General features: G+C 40.1%; 1 protein-coding gene across 3 annotated transcripts; it reads right to left on the bottom strand.

Moving 5' to 3' along the window:
- Nucleotides 1-2,486: 2,486 nt before the first annotated feature.
- LOC132995439 (TOM1-like protein 2) lies at nucleotides 2,487-20,554 on the bottom strand. 3 transcript variants are annotated; one of them, XM_061065427.1, is made up of 16 exons: nucleotides 20,460-20,554; nucleotides 16,420-16,504; nucleotides 13,666-13,744; nucleotides 13,157-13,306; nucleotides 12,503-12,637; nucleotides 12,275-12,418; nucleotides 11,998-12,114; nucleotides 11,237-11,370; nucleotides 10,239-10,281; nucleotides 8,396-8,567; nucleotides 7,914-8,028; nucleotides 7,172-7,247; nucleotides 6,206-6,280; nucleotides 3,383-3,442; nucleotides 2,794-2,830; nucleotides 2,487-2,675 (listed from the first exon to the last, which is right to left on the bottom strand). In XM_061065427.1, exons 1-16 carry the CDS (start codon nucleotides 20,509-20,511, stop codon nucleotides 2,527-2,529), a joined length of 1,623 nt encoding a protein of 540 aa, XP_060921410.1. In that variant the 5' UTR covers nucleotides 20,512-20,554; the 3' UTR covers nucleotides 2,487-2,526. The 3 variants fall into 3 exon arrangements, with proteins under 3 accessions (XP_060921410.1, XP_060921411.1, XP_060921412.1); XM_061065428.1 differs by lacking the exon at nucleotides 6,206-6,280; XM_061065429.1 differs by lacking the exons at nucleotides 3,383-3,442; nucleotides 6,206-6,280.
- Nucleotides 20,555-20,920: the final 366 nt, after the last annotated feature.

Here is a 20,920-nt window from a genome sequence, read left to right as displayed (position 1 = left end):
GTAAACACCACATTGATTGTAAATTTAACGCTATTATCTCAGTAACCTGGCAACCATATTAATCTATATATAATGTTACCTTACAGCATTTAAAAAAAGTTAAAGCTCAGTTATTATTGTTTTTTTAGACAAATCATTTCAAATGTTAAAACCTGCAAACAAGTGTGATAAATCCTAAATACTTCCCTCTGCTTCTAGGCCTATACTGATAATGGATAACTCGACTTTGAAGTGATTTTGATGCATGGCTAGAAAAGCGTTTCGTCATTACAAGACTGAAAGGTGGAAAATTAATAAACTCAGAAAACAGCATTAGGAAAAAAAATTGAATGAAGAACGCATTGCTTTTTGTCTCAAAGTGTGAACACGTCACACCAAAGAAAAACTACAGACAGAGCTGCTGAGCTGACATCAGTCATTTACAGAGATGCTTTGCAGCAGCTCCAAAATGAGAGCAGATGAATCATGCAAGAGAGAAAATGTGCAGAGAATCAAAATACATCTTTGACTGCTCGAATCAAAGGAAGAATGATTTTTGTCCGTTTGCCACATGCTTATTTTCAACCACAAAAAAAAGATAAATGATGATGGGTACAAACAAGATTCTTTTTTTACATAAACTATTAAAAAATACAATCAGGGGATCAAATAAAACACAAACCTCTCTGCTTTTTGGATTTACTCTGGGCCTATACATTTGTCATTCAGATACAGAAACTTTCATCTCTGTATTTTGAGGTATATAATCATTTTATGGAGTCAGGAGGGTCTACTGATATAAATACAACCGTGCATTTCTGTAAGCTATATGTTTTGTCGTTAGTCGATTAATGTGCCAGAGAGTTTAAATGCCATTATTTTGTCTTGTATCTATTTGCAATTCTGACCGTGATTCAAAGATGTTTGCCATCTTAAGTTTTAACCCTCTGTCGATCTAATTCTATCAGAACAAACACGCCTAGAAACAATTACAAGACTCATGTGCAAAATGGGACTTTTCCCCTTCCCCCTAGAAAAATAGTTACCATCTTGTAAACACAAAAGGACAAAATACATACATTTGTTTTTTTTGCATCAAAGAGCAAAACAGACATTACTGTAGCAGGGGGAAGGAAAATACTCATGATCTCTAAACATTTACAACATATAAACATGATTATTGTTCGACAGGCTGAATTCAGTGCTAATTGGTCGTTAAAGCCTTAATAATCTTTGGAATGGCTAAAAGTGTTTGCAGTTATTTAAGAGCTTGTCTAAGCTAGTTTGTTGTAGCTTTTCAGAGGACTGAAAAGGACGATGGGAAATATTCCATGGACACATTCCTTCCCTTTAGTCATTGTTTTTATATAAACATAACAGACAACCCCAAACTGCTGTAGTGCGTTTCCATTTTTGTGTCTTTTTCCCTTTGGCTAAAGGAATGCTGGCATACACTCGTTTAAGATTAGCTAGGATTTAGCTCTTATATTCATAGTTAGCAAAAATAGCCTGCTGACATACATTTTTTTCTCCACACTGCTACTTCAGGAAAATCGAGAATTGACATTTGTTGCCATTCAACCCATATCTCAGAAGCACAACTACTGTAGAGCTAGGCCCTGTGTGTCCACCTAGCGTTTTGTCTGGGCAGAAAAGCGCTGCACGTCCATCCTGTCTCTATGACAACGGTCGGTGTATGACCGACACTGCTCCGTTGTTTTTTATTTTCGATCCTTTATTTACCGATCAAACTTTACCCGCAAAGAGGATGTGGGTACAAGACACAACTACAGGGAATCTTACAAATTTGGAAAAGAGCGCCGGAGACGTCAACAGCACCTTTCTGAAAAGTTGAATGATTTTCAATTTGATTGCTCGGGAGCGGCTGCACAAAAAAAGGCGGAGCGCTCGGAAAAAAGATGCTGGGCCTGCTGCTCCATACGCTTTCTCCTCATTTAAAACAATTGGGAAAAAAAAGACGCTGGAGCTCAGAAAGAAACGCTTAGTGGACACAGGGCCTAACTGGAGTTTTTGTGGAGAGAAAAAAATGCATGGAGCAAATTTTACCACAGCGCTTTGAAACAATAAATGCATACATTAGCGATAAGCTAAGTGTAGTTAAACAACACAATGTAACCCTTATTGTATTCTTCCATACTGACTCGATGCTTTGACCTGCAGGGAACTGTTTCCGTTTTATCTCGCAGTAATATACTACATTTTGAAACCACATCAGACAAGCAGGGATGTCTTCCTTTGGTGGCGCGTGACAAAATAGATGCAGGGCTGCGAGTAGTTCATCCCATATTAACAGATTAATACATCCATATACTGTATAATGCAACACCGCTGTGCACAGTAAACATAAGACCTCTGCATGTTAGCGCAACACTGTGGCATGAGAACGACAACGAGGTGGAGATCACTTGCTACAACCGCTGCCAGTAGGCGATGAAATAAGACCGGCAGGACTGTTTTGGAGGAATCACGTAGGGCGAGGACCTTAAGAAGCCCTGCAGAGAGAGATGGAGGCTCGCTGCGAACAGTCTACAAGGCAAAGAGGGCGTCTTCTGTCCGCTCAGCCTTCTTGTGGGAGCCTGCGCTGGGGGCCCGGGCGGGTTGAGCAGGGTCAGCTCCAGGGGGAGATGGCAGAGAGTCCACCGCCTTCGCTCGCTCCTCCAGGAACTTGTCAAATTCTGATACAAACAAATTGAATCATCAGAGACATGGAGAGTTGACGTTTTAGCGATGAAAGAGTATGTTTGGAATCAGCATGAGGGGAAAAAAAATTACTACATTTTAATCAGTATTTACCTTCACTGGTCACCCCTTCCTCTGCAGTATCCCCTACCTAAAAATAAAGAATACAGTCATGAGATTTAAAACACAAATTTGCAGAACCATTAATGCAGTTTTCTTTCTTTAAAAACAACCTGTGTGTGCATTCAGCAACAGGTTGAGCTGTTGCACAAAATCGTCATACAAGTTAAATGTCTGCACGGTTCACACAGAGAACATCCACACTCATTAAGGGTTCGACAGTCATGCATCGTCCAACATTTCTGCAGGTGAAGACGACAAGGAACCGTCTTGAGCCCGACTCCTCAACCTCCACATGCATGTATTCAGGAAGCTCTTTCAACTCGACTGTCATTAGGGATACATTTGTAAGTCCAACCTCACAGTAAACGGTTACATAAGTCAGTCATTGGTGGAAATCAGTTAGTTGAAAGTGAATGAGAGGATGTGACATGAAAGGAAACTCAAATTAAAAAGTCTTCAGTTGTATGAGGTGGCTGAATGAAAGGTGCTGTCAAAGAAAAATAATAAATAAATAAATAAATAAAGTGAGGGGAGAAGAGAGAGAGAGAGACAGATATAAATCAAGGTAAAGCGGTCTCACCACGTCAGCACAGAGCCACTCCTCTATGTCATCCATTACAGAGGACTGCGATACGGGGATCTATGGAGCAAAGCCGTGGACAAACCAAGGGGTAGCACCAGAGCCACACAACAGAAAGACACCCAAACCCGACAACAAAAGAAAAATAGTAAAAAAAAACAAGCACAAACACCAAACACACAGAAATAACAAGAATAGAACCAGAGGATCGGAGAGGGAGATGATAAAACAAATCAAAGTGAGAACAAAATGAAAGTTGCTCAAAAGTCACACATGCCCCTTTCAAGTCTGTGCTCTGACTGATTCATCACGTGCGACGTCTTCAATGAGAACAGGAGTTCCCAGGCTGTGTTTTATTCTCATTACTTCTGGAGTGCTGACATGGCTTAACAGCTGCCAACTCATGTCACTCTGCAGCGTTCATTATTCCACATCATTAGTGAATTAACAAATCGCTTGAATGTGATTAAGAAAATTGATTGGATGGGAGAAGCTGAAAGCACAGGGACCATCAAGAGGCAGTGCTAATCCAACACGGCATACACACGCTGCACACACACGCTAAGGTTGTCAAAATGTTCAATAATTTAATTTGATTTGATTTAATTAATAATTTCCTTCTGATACAAACGATGCAATCCATGATATTTTAATATTTCAACAGTATCAAAAAGTACAATAACTTAAAGACCTTTTGACATCTAAGTTGCACAAAATACCAAAACGTTGTCAATGTATTTGTGCAATGGAGAAAGTGTGCAGAAGTTTACTTGTAGTTATGGTCATTAAAAACAAGAAGTTACCCAACATTGGGTACCTAGGTTTTCTATTTTTGTTGCTGTGGTTTTGAAACAGGTATTGATATTATTTAATATTTACTGATATCGTAAGAAAATGTAAAATTCTGGTATCTTGACAACCCTAACACACACACACACACACACACACACACACACACACACACACACACACACACACACACACACACACACACACACACACACACACACACACACACACACACACACACACACACACACACACACACACACACACACACACACACACACACACACACACACACACACACACACACACACACACACACACACACACACGGTGATGATGAAAGCCATTTCAACATGGGCGGAGTGAGTTTGTTTTCATCTTTGTGCGGGTACAAAGTGAAAATGTGTTGCATTATATGACACTAAAAAAGGAAGCTGCAGCTTAAGAAAATGTACTTTCATCCAACGATTGGGGAACGATAAAGGGACTTGATTGCCGTTCAAAAGCAGAACAGACACTGATTTTACACACGATTCTACAAATGTCCACATTTGAAGATGACCTGAACTTTATTTTTTTAAGCATCTGAGGCCTTGTCATATACTATGATGGTGGGGGTCTTCATCATGACATCATGGTGAACGCAGTGAAGGAGCTTCATAATCAAAGGATAAGGCAGTGGAGAAGTAAAAGTCATTCAAAAAAAAACACACACACATGCAGCTGTGTGAACAGGTGAGAAAATGTTGCAGAAAAGTGCATTCAACAAAACAGTGTTGGAAAAATGACAACTTTTAATTTGGGTTAGTTTGCTAATCTACTTCTGGTTAGTGTGTAAGTGAGGTTGTTGTTAATTTTCTCGAGCGTGTTATCTCAGGGCTAAAAGACAGTTAAAGGGGCAGTTGACAAATACTCTCTGAAACACAGCGGCCACTTTCCACTTCCTCATCTGTCACTACTTTAACAGTCGGGGCGTTGCTGTGTAGCAGAAGTATCGGTACTTCTCGGCTGTTTTAGTACTGAGTGACTGTGAGTAGATGAAACAAGCCGATGGAAGTTCCTCCTGGTGTCCCGTCAGGCTCATGTTTTCATTAATGAAGGGATTATAAGGCGTTGTAGTGAATGCATCAGTAAAGGGAAGTCAATATAGGTGTGTTATATGATTTGATGTAAATCTTTTTTATCATTATCAACATGTGGGAAAGGACCTACAGGTTGGATTTGAACCTGGGCCCCCCGCTTTCAAGGGCTTTAGCCTCTGTATTGTACATGGGGTGCGCACACCACTAGGCTACTAGGCTATATGTTACTTTATCATGTAGACATTACGTACATTATGTATTGCAATAAAAAAAAGTATTGTTCATTGATTGGATACATTGACTGTAATGTGCTCATTTAACAAGTATAAGCAGATATTTAATAAACGGCCTAACAAGAAATCTGAAAAAAATCTGCAAATCAAATCTTAGCAGGTTGCGTCTAATTTTTAGTCAAAAATATCTCACTACATTTTTTATAAGCTACATGCACCTGACATGCAGAAAAATAATTTTATTGTGAGGTATTACAAACCAAAAAAGTTAGGCCTGAAATGCTTGGAAAAAAAAAACCTGACAATTACAGTTTAAGAAACTTCAAAAGTACAATTTGCTTTCCCCATTGGTACATTTTTCTAAGTATCAAAAGAAAAGCAGGCCTTAGTTTGCCTTGTAACATCTTTAAATAAGATGTTTATCTGGACTTGTCAGGTGAATGTGGCTCATAAGATATATAGTCAGAAATGTTTGACTAGATATTAGACAAAGAAACTTGCTGAGATTTGAGTTTTTGCAGTGAGATTTCAATATGTGTACTCGGCATGGAAATTCATGTTCTAAACGGGGAAAGCTTTGTCTTCCAGGAGAGAGCAGTGAGATGAGGCTTTAAATGAGAAGCAGCTCATGAGGTTTATGGATGATGCCGCAGGAGGGGGGGTGATAGCGGACATGAGGGAGGGGTAGGAGGAGGACACACTGAGGATGGAGTCCTCACCATTCCTTGGGTAATAAGCCAGCTGTCTATGGGCAGCTCCTGATCTGCCGGGTTATCATCCCCTTTAACCCTCAGCTGAATCAACAACAGAACAACACCTTACACAAGAGAAGAAAGGTAGCAAGCCCCCAACACAGCATAGCACACAATGCAAAGAGAGAGAAAGACAGAGGAGAAGTCAAATATGCAAGAGAGACGGCTGCCACTTGAGAGAAAAGGGGAGGAGAACGAAAAGAAAATGAAGATAAAAGGTTCATTCCATAAAGATGAAAATGAGGAAATCAAAGGAGAGAAGATCTACCTCATGTGACCTTGTAGAGGCAAAGGGAATTTAACTTAAAAAAAAGGGGCCTGTGTGTGCGTGTGTGTGTGTGTGTGTGTGTGTGTGTGTGTGTGTGTGTGTGTGTGTGTGTGTGTGTGTGTGTGTGTGTGTGTGTGGGGCAGTTCAGGTTTCAGAATCATCTGTGTACATTGTGATAACCATGCAAATATAATGCAATGTGAACTCAGACAGGGTAAATGAGTGCTAACATGTGACTTTTGTATCTGATTATCAGAACAAATAATTTGTTTGGAGTTTGATTTACACAAAAAACTGAAGAAAAAAAAGGTGCTGATGTCTGTATGAAGAGTGAACTGTTAAAAGTGTATTACCGCCCAAAACACATCCTTAAAGATGACAAGTACTCACTTATCAATACACCTCACACTAGACCAGTTATTTAGTTTAGCTATTCACAAAGGCAACAGCCAATACACAAAGCGTCACCTCTTTGATCAAAGTTCAAATATGGCTCCACGCAGGACTAAAGTTACTGTAGGACAATCATTATTACAGATCAACACATGCAGGGAGTGACCGAAGGCCGAGGACAGGCTGGGACAGGAAGGCTCGCCAAGCCACGTAAACAACACAGCACCTGCACTCCGTATCAGGATGAAAGAAGGCTGCATCGGTGTACTCACCCCTCCTGCGTTCTGTTGTCTCACATCCAAAGCAGACGCCAGGCCGCCCAGAGCCTGAGGATCTTCATACGTTACACTGCACACACAAAAAAACACAACGTAATTAAAGATAAAGCCCTGAAGGATGCAGAATGAAAAATAAATATCAACAAAAATAACCTTAAAAATGTGACCAATCCGAGAAAACTAAAGTGACACTCCATGCTCATTTTGATCATGTAATACTAAAATGTTACACAGTTTATGTAAACATTGAGCAAGATGTTTCAACAACTGCAACACTAAAGTTAGAAAGAAGGTTTTTTTATAATACTTGTGACCATCTTGCATAGAGAGGAGGAATACAGAAAGCAAACCCTGGAGTACATTCATAGTTTTTATCAGGTTTACACCGAGAACGTTGGAAGACCTCTTCAATAATCACACATGTCAAACAATCTAATTTATTTTACTAGCAGAAGAAGAAATATTGTTCTGCAGAAAAAAAGCCTAGTCTCTTTATCAGTTTCTTTTTCTTAACTGAAATGTTTGACATTCAGCCAAAGGCAACCCCAGATATATTTCTGTACCCTACAGGTATTCAAGTGTCATTACAGGAAATGCAGGAGGAAATTGCTTTCAGAAGAAGATGAAGCAGGCAAAGCCAGGTTAAGGGGCAAAGGGGATACATATATATATTTAAAAAAAACAACTACTGGTATGCAGTCAACATCATGGAAAAGACTCCAGAATTGTGTCCTACTTTTTGCGTTGTTCGGCCAGCGAGGTGCTCCTGGTCTGGGCAAACATGTCAAAGTCATCCTTTTTGGGGCCCGGTAAAGAAGACAGGGTGCCGCTCACGCTTTCTGAGGCTACATCTGCAGAGGGACAGTGAAGGAGGATTAGGATGAAACGTTTAAAGAAAGTGAAGCTGCCTTTACATCAAGATCAATGACATCAAGAGCAACACATGTTAACTTTAAGGCAGAAACTGTAGCATACAGGGACTGTCCAGAAACCAAGAGTTGGTGTTTTAGTGGTAGGTGAGAGCGTCCAGCAATGACTTAATGCTGGGCTTCTTTCCTAACAGCAGCCAGATTTAAGCCTCTTTTACACTCTGCTGCTTCTTTGCTGCATGTGTGCAAAGACTGGGGGGAAGTCTATTTGTGAGGTAGCTGGAAATGGAAAGCAAAAGTATCTTTATCTCCACACTGGAAAACAAAACTGCTTCCGTTCAGTTCATACCAAGGCCAGCTAGTGCAGTGGATAGCGAGGCGGGAGTGGGGTCCCGGGCTGGGGAGGCAGTGGCCCTGGCGGGGGAGTGGGGCGTAGGGCTGGAGATGATCCGGGGCGTGACCACCGCAGGAGAGCCTGGGCCCAGGTCTATCAGGTTGTCCTCTGTGGCCTCATTCAACATCTGACAGGGAACAGAGAGGGACATCTCGCAAAAGTTACAAAAAACATGAATTATTATGAAATGTTCCACTGGTGGTGAAGCTGCTGCAATGAATGTTAGCATGGCTGCAGGCCGAGTGTCAAAGATAATTACAGCCGTGCTGATATTCAGGAAAACTGCATCACCTTCAGTTTGATTTTGCTTCAAGCAGCATATTCAAACTTCTGAAACTTGACTTGATGGTCTGGAGAAAAGTTTCCTGCACTTCAGCTTCTTAATGCAAGTCCAGTCTTTACTGCAGACCAGTTAGTTTGTACGATATAGATTCATCTTAAGCCAGTGTTTGGACTTATGATGTAACCAGTAATATAAGATTTATTGATCCAAGATCGACAAAGACCGTTTGCTGTGATGTCAATTGATGGGATTCGTAACTGTTGCACTTTATATCAGCGCTCGTGTTGTCACAATGTCAGACTTTTAAACATTGATATGATTCTAGTCCAAATCAAACAATATGATAATAATACAATAATAGTGTTTTGCTACCACGGCAACCGACATACAAGTACTAGGCACCTAGTATTGGGTATTGGTTTTAATTAAGTAAACACCTTCATACTGTCTGAATTGCACACACATGTTGGTAACATTTTGCGCAGTTTAGTCATTACTAAAGATGGCGGATGATCTGAAGTTTTTTTTTTTAAAGTATCAGTACTTTTCAACTCTGTAGAGGTATCAAGAAAGTATCAAATATGTTGACAACCTTAATCAGCGCTCATGGAATGCCCCATGTCCGATCAAATAACCCAGGAGGATAAAAGTGTTTGATATTTAAGTGTTAAATAACATCAAGCTGCGACTCTTCTGAGGGTTTGATGATTGGCAAAGAGACCAGCAAGCACACAGAGATAAAGCCTGTGCTTTTTCAAAACAAAATGAAGAAGTTAGATTGAAGGGTTCGCACTTCATACAGAGAGAAAACATGAGCTTCTACAATCTACAGGATTTACTATTCACACAATCTGAGACATCGTGTGGGTGAGCAGTCGACTCTACTGGAGCTATACACAAACAGTTTCAAGAGACTTGATATGTATGAGACAGAAGGCAGGAGAGGAAAGGAAGAGCTTGTTATAGTATCTAGTTTCACACAGAACTAATGGCGTTGACACATCATATGGGTCTACTATGGGGTATATGGCATCATACTTGCCTCCATCAGCTAGCCACAACACAAAAACACAGAGTACACAGACATATCAACAACATGCAAAACAACAATACTGTATATATTGTTGGCTGTATTCAGAGATAACCTGGTCATCTGGGAAAAAAAGCACTCATACTTATTAATCTCTTTGGTTTGCACGACCAGTTTCAATGTTAAATTTTGAATAAAGCTAAACATGCATATAAATGCTGCAGTGGACTGTGTGTGACTCTGTAAAACAGAGTAAACGTTAGCCGTGAATTCAGAGGCTGAAACAGCAAAATAATCACAACATATATTTTGGGATGGTTATATGTTTGAAATATTTCTCATATCACCCTCTCAATGTTGGAAAAACTGCCACATGCAATGCTAATGTAGCTGTGTTAAAATATAAAAAGGCTCAAAATGTTCTGAAACATGCGACAACAAAAAAGCAGAGAAGAAGTGATCCTAGGAGAGAGACTGATACTCACCCCGTTGTTCTGTGCAGCTCTACCCAACCTGTACCTCTCATACCTGCAAGCAGCACAAAAAACCCCACCTTTTTAATGTGTTACCAGAAGCTTTGTGAGCTTCAAATGCTCACACACTTTTCATCTCCAGACACCTCATGAAAGAGACATTTTCAAGTTTAATACAGCAGAATGTTTAAAGGGAACAAGTCTTGCTCCGATCTTCAGAGAGAATCGGGAACTTTGTGGTGTTTGAAGTCGAAATGTTTTCAATCCGTGTTGTGAATAATTTATCAAAATATTCCAACTCTCCACTGTAAAGCTCAACACATCCGGAGCTTCATTGTTAAAACTGTGGATGAAGTTACACATCAGCAAATTTCTAAAAGCAGTTATTAATTTATGATTGGAACAAGTTACTTTGTATTTTTATTAATATTATAGTTTTGGGTTTTTTGATCCTTTAACCACTTGTTTCTATTTCTTTTCCTGCTCTTACCTTCTTATTGCTGTTATCTTTTTATTTGCTTTTAGCTCTTTTAGTTTCTTACATCTTTTTAAATCGTTGGTCCTCTTGGTCTCAGCTCGTGTTGTTGGGTTCTTGTGTTATCTGGGTTCTTATGATGGTTCTTGTGATGGTCGGGTTATATATGTCTGTTGGGTATCATGCAATATGGGTTCTTTTCTGTTGAATTGTTTTTAATTATTTTTTAGTATTTTGCATTTGTTTGTTCTTGCTGTTGTTTATGTTCTTCTGTGTTTGCTTTAGTTTGCTTTGTTCTTGTTTTTGCTGTTTGTCAAAGCATTTTGTAAACCTGTGTTTTTAAAAGGTGCTATATAAATAAGTTATTATTATTATTATTATTATCATTATTATTATTATAAGTCATCTTCTTATAACATGGGTGAGCAAAAACCATCCAGTTCAGCTGTTCAACTTCATGATAAGAAAATACAGAAAAAATTTCTGACAATTACAGCAGCGTTACAACAATCATCCTTGTTTAAATGGATCGTACCTCTCATATCGGAGGAAGATGTTGTTGAGGTCGTCGTTGACGTGTAAAAGCTCCTCGGTCACCTCCTCGTTGGAGACGCGGGAAATCAGCTCGACTACCCTCTGCTGCATGGCCCTGCAGGTTCTGTTCAGCTCCTTTAAAAAGCAACCAAAATGACCAACATATTCATCAATAAAAAAAAATAGAAACAGAAACAAAAGAAGGAGATAGAACTAATAATGATCCATAAATGAGGAGAACATTGTATAAAGCTGGCATGTTAACTCCTGTGTATTATAAAGAACTATGTTTTTCATTACATTCAGTGTTGCACATGTCAGATATATTTGCAGATAAATAAAAAAAATCATAAAATGTTACAATTTGCTCGAGGACCTTATCCCAGTGGATTAAACTTTGCATGAATATCTGCTCCAGTGGTTAATAACCCCTTCAAGGAGTTTAACCTCAGCCACACTGTTCTTGATAAGAGTGGGCGGGTCAAAACTTTCCTCTGATAATGTAAGACACTACTCCCCCTGGTGGATGCAGAGAATTCTAACACTTCCCAGCTGACGGAAGCTATTTGGGGTAATATCTGTAACACAGTGTGTCATATTTCATCGCTAAAAACTGTCTTCTGATTGGATTCTATTTGAAACTTTAAGCATAATTAAAACTGTATTAACTTCAAATGAATACAAAGCACAAAAACAGCAGTCGCAACATAAGTAAAGGCATGTACTCAGAGAAAATAGAGCAGCGGATTATGGTCCCCTAACCTGAAGCAGTTCGAGGTCAGAGGCATCTTCCTGTCCAGGGACCATCTCTGTCAGCATCTCCGACATGACTTTGGTGTTTCCTCTCACTACGTCCAGCTCGCTGCGCAGCCGTGCGATCTGAAAGCACAGGCGGTCAAAGGTTATTTGAAAACAGTTGGGGCTTAACGGCTCTGCCCGATGTTTTTGACGGCAGGAGGCAGAGTGAGTCATAGTAGTGGTCAACAAGTGCAGCCAAAAGCTTATTTCAATTGAAAAGGTTTCTGTCGTCGCCCCACACCTGTTCAGCGGTTGCTGTGATGGGGCCAGGTGCCGGGGGATCCTGTGCAGCAGAGACAGGGGTCGGGGAAGGTCTAGTCGTCACAACAGCTTGTGAAGCAGGTGCTAGGTACTTGATCATAGAAGGGTCTACCTCTGGTGTACCCTGGGGAAAAGAAACACCCTAAGAATACTGCCATGTGACTGTATGTATGTTTTTGTACTGTGTGTGTCTCTACTGTTTTCTCACCCTCTGTGGTGTGTGGATGGGGGACAGTGCATCCAGGTCTGCCATTGGGAACTCGATGCCCTTCCTCTTCAGTTCCTCGTAAATGTGGACTACACCAGTTAGGTCAGGGCTGCTCCTGAAGGCATCAGCCCAGGCCTGCAACAACAACAACACACACACACATAGACATTGAGACAAACAATAAACTTAATAGGTATTTGAAGTCACAGATTTGTTACAGGAAAGTCCTTCCATATTTGCCAAGCCTAAACAGAAAAGGAAAAAAGGATCAAGGAGCTTTCCTGCCAGACACACTCTCTGATGGTGTAAAAAAAAAAGACAGAAGTAGAAACAGAATGAGTCTCTGCAGATTCTTGTTCATCATCATTTACAAAAAAAATACCTACAAGGCTTCAGAAAAAGAGAAGGAAACACCACCTGTTGGTTGAGGTGACATCAGGTAACTACACAGTAGCAGAAGCTACAGTCTGTGGTGCAACACCTGGAAAGTGGATTATATTGCACCCTCTAGGCCTCCCAGAAACCATCACTGATCTACTAGGGTTTTTGGCATTTTGTGAGTTAATTCAAAGGGAGTTATCTTCTGCAATGAACATGAGAACATTTAACAACATAATAAAACTGAAACCAACACCAGAAGCTCCAATATCTCACTTGTATGAGCGACAGAACTTTGTCCTGCACGATGGTTGGAGGATTGGTTTTGGGCGAGATGATTTTGACCAACACGCCGTCGATGAAATCTCTGTTGGCCACCTGGACGTGAAACCTGTGGCCACAGTTTTTCACACACGTCTCCAAAACCTGCAGAGAAAAAAGGGATTAACCGAGACCGAAAACATGGTGAATAGACAAAAAACTGCAAATGAGGTGGCAGAGAAAAAGAATTTGCTTGTGTTGGGCTCACAAAAGAACTCAGCCAAGATGCTTTCATCACACACAGAGCCATAAAAGAAGTGGGTGGATATGAACAAGGGGTCAAAATGAACAAAAAACTCCTCCAAAAGAGGCCAGGAAATAGACAAAATGGGTTTGAATTATCAGCAGAGAACAAAAGATCTGGTTTTATACAAGGTCTGCATAATGCTTGGACACATAATGCACCTCGATTTGTTCTATAACATCAGCTAAAATACGATTTTACAAAACAAAGAACTTCTTACTGTTAGCGCCAGCATCACTTCTCTGTAGTTCTTGTTGCCAGTGAGCCTCTTCTTCAGAGCCCGCATGGCGTCTTTTGGCCTTGAGGGAAACAGCAGAGAGGATGCAGCTGAACATCTCTGACTTTGTTGGAATAAATAATTTTGTTGTGCCACCATAACAGATGCCAGTCACATTGTCAGTGTAGCTGTTTTACAAAGATGGAGAAGAATCCTTGCAGCATCTGTTTCTCGCTATACTGTCTGTATGATTGTTTGCTTCCTCGGAGGCGAGATTCGAGCTGCCGATACACGAAGCTATCTGAATCAAACTGTGTCCTCACTGTGAATGATGCCTCATACGTTTTTATGAACTTCTTCGATAGTTACAGTACATTTATTGAGTCAGAGGTGAGGAGTTTAAAGAAATCATGAGAGTATCAAGTCTGATGTCTTTACATGTGAGTGTGCATGTGTGTTTTAAGGGGAATTTCTGATTAGACTTAGACTGGTTGTTGAAAGTGCATACATCTTAAAAATACATTTTTAAGCTCATATTATATGTTGTTAAGGGAGTCGAGATTGCAAAACTGATTACTTTAAAAGCACAAAAGACGTAGCTGCAACTGATGATGATGTATAATATCAGCTGTGGGTCAGTCTCTTGATGAAATGATTCGTTATTTGGTCTAAAAATGTCAGAAAACGGTCAGAAATCAGAAAATATTCACATTGAAGAGGCTGAAATGAGATAAGTTTGACATCTTTGTCTTTCATGATATGATTCAAACTCTAAATGATTTTTAAAAGTGTTGCTTATCAACTCATACTAGTGCCAACTAGTTAATAAACTGACTTGTTGTTGCAGCTCTGACACAGCAGCGTGTGTTAAGACAACGTGTTCAAAAAGTTATTTTCAGTATTTCAGAATTGAATGAATGAGTCCGAAGTTAACCCGACATTTTCTAACTTAATGAATATTTTGAGGACAAGAAGTTCAGTGTCTGGAGGATGTGTGTGTGTGTGTGTGTGTGTGTGTGTGTGTGTGTGTGTGTGTGTGTGTGTGTGTGTGTGTGTGTGTGTGTGTGTGTGTGTGTGTGTGTGTGTCTTTGGGTATGACAGAGAGGGCCTCATGTCGCATGCCAAGACAATGAGTGTGTGTAGGCATGAAGAATGTGAGAAGCAGCGAAAAAGAGGAAAATGGAAAAGTGCTGAGGGAAAAGACAGAATCCAGTGTTCACCCTCCTCAAACATTCTCTGCATTCATAGTTTTTATGACGATTCACATCCCTATAAATACACGAAATGAACATTATTAAACAGTTTTTTTCTTTGAGGTTGGCTGAGGTTAGAGACAGACTTAACATGTTTTTATTGTAGGCTGATTCATGGACTCTCTGGAGTCGCTAGCCAACAATCTTTGAACATAACTTTATTTGGTGGAGCAATTTAAAGACTTTAAAGATGTGAAGGCGCGTTTACCGTGTGTTGTTTAAGTACTGTCGGACACCAAAAAAAAAACTTAAAAGAAGAATTAATCTACTTGTCTCAAAATGTCCAAGACAGCGAGGGAAATTCTTCCTTTTGTCTTATTGAAGAAAAATTCAATGAGGTGTTTTCAGGATAACATTTACACGACACCTAGTTGATTATTTTGTCATGGATCAATTTATCAAAGTGTCCATCAATAATGAAATGATCTCATGTTGGAGCTCTTTAAAAATAGCGAAAATTAGATAAATTGTGCTTTTATATTAAAGCATGAGTGGTAATAATAATCTTATGATATAATATAATATATCAGAGGAACATTTGCAGGGGACACTTTGTTGCATTCAGATATTTTCCTTTTGTATGTACAGTTTCCTGATTTTAATTTACGTCACCTTGTAATGTTTCCAATGCAGGAATTATCTATTTTTTTTTTTTATGGGCTTTTTTTTTCATTAGAGAGACAGGACAGTGGATAGAGTTCGAAATCAGGGAGAGAGAGAGAGAGAGAGAGAGAGAGAGAGAGAGAGAGAGAGAGACAGAGACAGAGCAGGGAACGAAAGGAGCCACAGGTCAGATTTAAACCCAGACCGCTCGCTTAAAGGACTACAGCCTCTGTACATGGGACACACACACTAACCACTAGGCCACACACAGTAGTATTTTTACAGTGCGGTCCGTATCAGTATCTGTTATGTAATCATCTTTATCAGTCTGGCTTTCAAGCATGAGAGAAAAACAGAACCTACTGTGCTCTCATTGTAATCTTCATATATTTGATCAAAAACCCAAACAACAGTGCACACAGCATTACGTAAACAGCCACAAGATACATTTGTCATGACGTTATTATGTAGAGTGGTACATAAAAAAACAAAATGCCTCTACAATATTTGACATTACAAAACAAAATGCTGGAACCTTCGAGAGTTTTTACCTTTTTAATTAACTTTCCATTCCCTCAAATTTTGATTTTTAAACACTGTCTGACTAAATAAACTCTGATCTTTGAGTCCCAGATAGGATTAAGAGTAATAGATGTCCTTTATACACACTGAGTGTCGTTATTTCAGTGTGTGACACCTGACCTGGAGAAAACAAGAGGCTGTTTGTAGTGTTGTGTCTGTTGGTGAAGCACAGTAGTCAGTGTATTATTTACAGTACATCACTGTGTCGTTGTGTGACATAACAATGACAGTTTCAGGCTGAAATCCAGATACCAGGAGTGTTTTAGTAAATATTAAATAACCTTAAGTATAACACAGCAGTGTTTAACTAGAGGCTCACCCCTCTTCTGTCTCGTTGATGATGTCACAGATCTCCATGTTGAGGGTCCAGTCTTCGTTCTGTAAGCCTCCATCTGTCGCCCTCTCTGCATAAAACACAAAAAAAGAAAGTTTTAATTTACATATTGTAATTTCCAAGTTATTGTTCTTACTGTGTCTTTATTCACAGTTATATGTGCTATGTGACAGGAAGAAAGTGTTTTTGTACAGAGACTCAACGTTGTTCACCACCAAACAAAATGACAATCACAGAAGAAGAAGATATACTTTATTTATCCCGTGAGGGGAAATTCAGTTTTACACTCTGTTGTTGAACATGCTACACACACATAGGCTGAAATACACAAACTGGATCCTATGGACGTGCACAAATGGAGAGATGCCACAGCAAGTGGGGGTTCGGTGCCTTGCTCAAGGGCACCTTGACAGTGCTCAGGAAGTGAACTGGCACCTCTCAAGCTACCAGACCAATTTCCAGACTTGGTCCTCATCAGGACTTTAACCAGCGACCCCCTGGTTCCAAACCCAAGTCACTACAGACTGAACTACAGCCGCCCAAAACAAAGATGTTCCAAAGCGAGTTTAGATTCATCTGAGTACAGTGATACCTGAATCGTAGTTACTGAACAACCCCAAACTTTTAAGCTTTAGGTTGTAGTACATTTAAACTTTTGATTCGCTATCAGCTGTTAGCTTCCTGCTAGCCAACGCAGTGGTAGGCATGATGCTACATTTAACTCAAGTCAAGCTAAATTAAATACAGAGAATTAAAACAACCCACACTTAATGTAACAATTAAAATAAAGGTCACAATATGAACCATTAACTAGTAGCTTATTAGCATGCTAATTAGTAGCATACTGGCGGCTGATGAATCTACGGTATATTAAGCGTTTATTACATTTTATATTTCTGAAAACCTGAGAAATGCAAAAGTAAAAAAAGTAATACAACACGTCAATTCAGGAGAGCATGCTTTGTCACTACTTGTTCTAAGGTGTGGACAGTCTGCTCAAGGGAGATCCATTAATAGCCTCACTGCAAACTAATCTCCGTTCAAGGGTTGGATCAGGTCTTAGGTCGGGGATCAGGTCACAAATCAGACTAGTGCAATTCTAATTTACTTTTCTCAGCATTGTCTTCCTTAGGGCGCCACATGTGCTATGAAATATGGCCAACACCTGTTGTTGGGATCTTCAAAACTGCATTAAATCCACTAAAAGAACCAAAAGCTGGAGGAGACACCTGCTTTCTCTTTTTACACTCCATTATTTAAAAGACTACAGACAGGAAATAATGGGATCCAGACAATATGATGAACTGCCAGCGCAGTCATCGCTGTGTTCCTCTCCGTCTCCTCCTTCCTCTCCTGTCCCCTGAATCCATCCATCATCATCACATCTGTGACTGCTGATGACTTTCAGGCTGGCGGTCATGTTGGGAGGCATTGAAAGTGAATCAGAGAAAAAGGTTTCTTTAACCAAAGCGAGCTGTGACCGAGTTGCTGTGAGTGACACTCAATAGATTCTCATTAGACGACTCTTGAGCTTGGACAGGAGGAACGTCTCTCCCTGAAGCCCAGAGGGCCCCGAGCAGGCTGTCATGCCCAGGCCGAGAGCCTCTCACTGGGCTGTTTTGCTTTCCTTTTGGGAAGCTCCACATTGGACAAGCCTGACAGCCATGACTTATTTATGCTCTCTAACCCCCGTGTCTGATCAAGTCCTCACAGACTTGGAAGGCACAGACACAAAAGACCTTTATTTTCAAACAAAGGAGTCATAAAAAATGAACATAAGGAACATTTAAAAACACAGTGCTGAGCCTGTGAAGAGTATGTTTAGAAGAGCCAGCTTCTGCCACCGGGACATCCACGTAATCCCTGCAAGTAGATTGCCAGGTCAATGGCGGACAGAGTAAGGGGTTACCAGGGGGAAAGAAGGAAAGAACAACCTGATCTGTTCCTGTGAAATCGGATAGAATAACACTGTACAACTACAGTCTCACTAATGAAGATGAAAGTCTGCTTAGTGCATTCATTCATGATGTTGTGTCAACCCCAACGCCCCTCCCACTCCTGGGAATCGACACCACAGTCCATCACATGGCTTTAACGGTGGCAGGCTGTGCCACGCACCGCCAACTTAAACACAAATCTCTGTCCTTCCCTGGCGTCATCTCCCCACGTTTTGTCCTTTTAAGACTCTTCTTTTCTCTGCACATTTTCCACTTGTTGATTCATTCCGTCCTTACTGAGTTAACTGCAGCATGAAAACGATCATTCATTGCCTCGCACACCTCTGCCACCGTCTCAGAAACATACAGGAAATGAAAAAGCTAAATAAAGCGCCTCACAATGCATTCCTCCTTTATCAGTCTCCTCTGTCATTGTCTCTGTCATTGTTTCAGGTAAGCAGATCTGTGGTGTACAGTCTCACTGCAGCAGAAAACGCTGACTGTACAACCTTGCACAGGGTGAATCCAAGGTATGCTAAAAACAGTCTGCTGCATGCGCAAACTAAAAGGATCTCTGTAGAATAAAATTCTCAAGATGATGCTTACGGTTGTGCATGAAGAATGAATGACATGGCATTAAGCAAATGGGGCCAGAGGTCAAACCAAAGGCCCTCTAAATCTCATCCTTGTCCTTCATCCAAACTGTTTCTATCCAAGTGCTCTAAGAAACTTGATTAAAGCACTGCACATTTTAAGTTAAGGACATGCTGGGTCAAACCATGAGGATTACTGAGATCTATACACATCAGCAGCTTGTTCCACTCTAACACACAAAAGACTGCATGTAATCAATTTTGCCTGTGAGACAGCTGCTGCATGTATGTTTCACATCTGTTGGGCAGGGGCTCCACTGAGAAAAAATAAATCAGAAATCTGGAAGTGCTGGGTGAACTCTGGAGGATTTTTTTACACTTTAAAGTGGAATTTACAAGTCGAGGTAAGAGTTTATCAACTAAAACCAAGAAAAAAGTGTGTTCATGTTGGTCTCCATTGCTGATTCTTTCGTATCACTAAGCCCTGCTAGATGTTATTAACCTGATACGAAAGTGAAGCTAAATAAACACTTTGTTGCAACCAGACTACTTATTTATTTAGTCTTTGTTTAACCAGGACGACCCATGAGAGTGGAATCTATCCGAGGAAGACCTGGCATAGACAGCATACTTGTTATAGTTTTTAAAATAAAAGTGTGATAAATGGTGACAGAGCACCCCAACACCAAGCACACAAGGAAGATGACCAGCTCAAACAATGCAAGTACATGTTACAGATTTGTGATGTGTGTGTGAAGTTTTTGTTAGATGTCCTGCAAATTATTCCAAGTCCAGGGTGCAATAGAGAAAATATGTGGCATCTTTATTGCATCATCATCTTGCATGTTGTAGGCAATCTCCAGCAACACACACACTTAAACAAACACAGAAAAAATATTTATTTGACGTAAGCTGTGACATAAAACCTTCTTTAGATTCATGTGTACTGTTATGATAAAGGCACAGCAGAGTCATAGCCTTGTCAACTCTTCTTGAGTTGCTGATCTCTGCACAGATTTTGCAAACAAATCTGCGAACATGCAATTAAAGCCGAAACCACAACAAAGGGGTGTGGTAGGAAACGCCTCTGTTCTCCTTTGTACAACAAACTGAGATTGAATACTAAAACAACCTGGGCTGATTATCCACTGTGGACTCACTGACATTTTGAACTTTAACATGACACTTCAAATCATGTCACTTCACTACCGAAGCCATTCCTTCTTATGCCAATTCATTTTTCACATAAAAGCAAACATATCTGATTATACTGGATTAATAAATTAGATGGGTTAGCTTGCTAACATTAGCAAAAAGCTCATTCGAAGTAGATGACGTTTGCTGCAATGATGCTTGCTAGCAGGCTATTTCCACTGGGGCGACCACAGGGTGCTTTTAATCCTCATAGAAAACACCCTTCCGCCTGTCCACGTTTACGTTACACATAATAGAGGTAGTATTACGGCTCAAATAAGTAATTTAAAGCATAACGTACCTATATTTTGACCCACGGGAGTGCTGAATGGATTGCCAAGTAAGAACTCCATTTTGACAACAAAACTATCCGCTCGAGAATGACAGAGGCTGAGGCCCAGAGGCGGGACTAATATGTCCCGCCCACAGCACAATGCTATTGGTCAAAAAGGATACAACGCTCCACATGAATGGATGGAATTGATGTCGATCATGGTAAGCAGCTAAAGCTATGTTCAACAAATAAATGTATACATATTAACCACGTATTTCACATTTAAACGCAAAATAACTGAATAGAATTGAAAGTATCAATGGAAGCATAAATCCTCTAAAATAGAGCTTATTATTACATATCGCTACGAGTGGACGTTTCGTTCGTTAGATTTGAGGGGAGAAAAGTTGAATTATAAGAAAACGAGCATTCATTAAAAAAATGGTCTGATCATAGTCAACCAATGACTTTGATTTATGTTGTTAAGT

This window comes from Labrus mixtus, chromosome 20, assembly GCF_963584025.1.
Source record: "Labrus mixtus chromosome 20, fLabMix1.1, whole genome shotgun sequence".
NCBI classification, from domain to species: domain Eukaryota; kingdom Metazoa; phylum Chordata; class Actinopteri; order Labriformes; family Labridae; genus Labrus; species Labrus mixtus.
The sequence above is the reverse complement of the archived record's forward strand: the minus strand, read 5'-3'. Positions and strand labels throughout refer to the sequence as shown.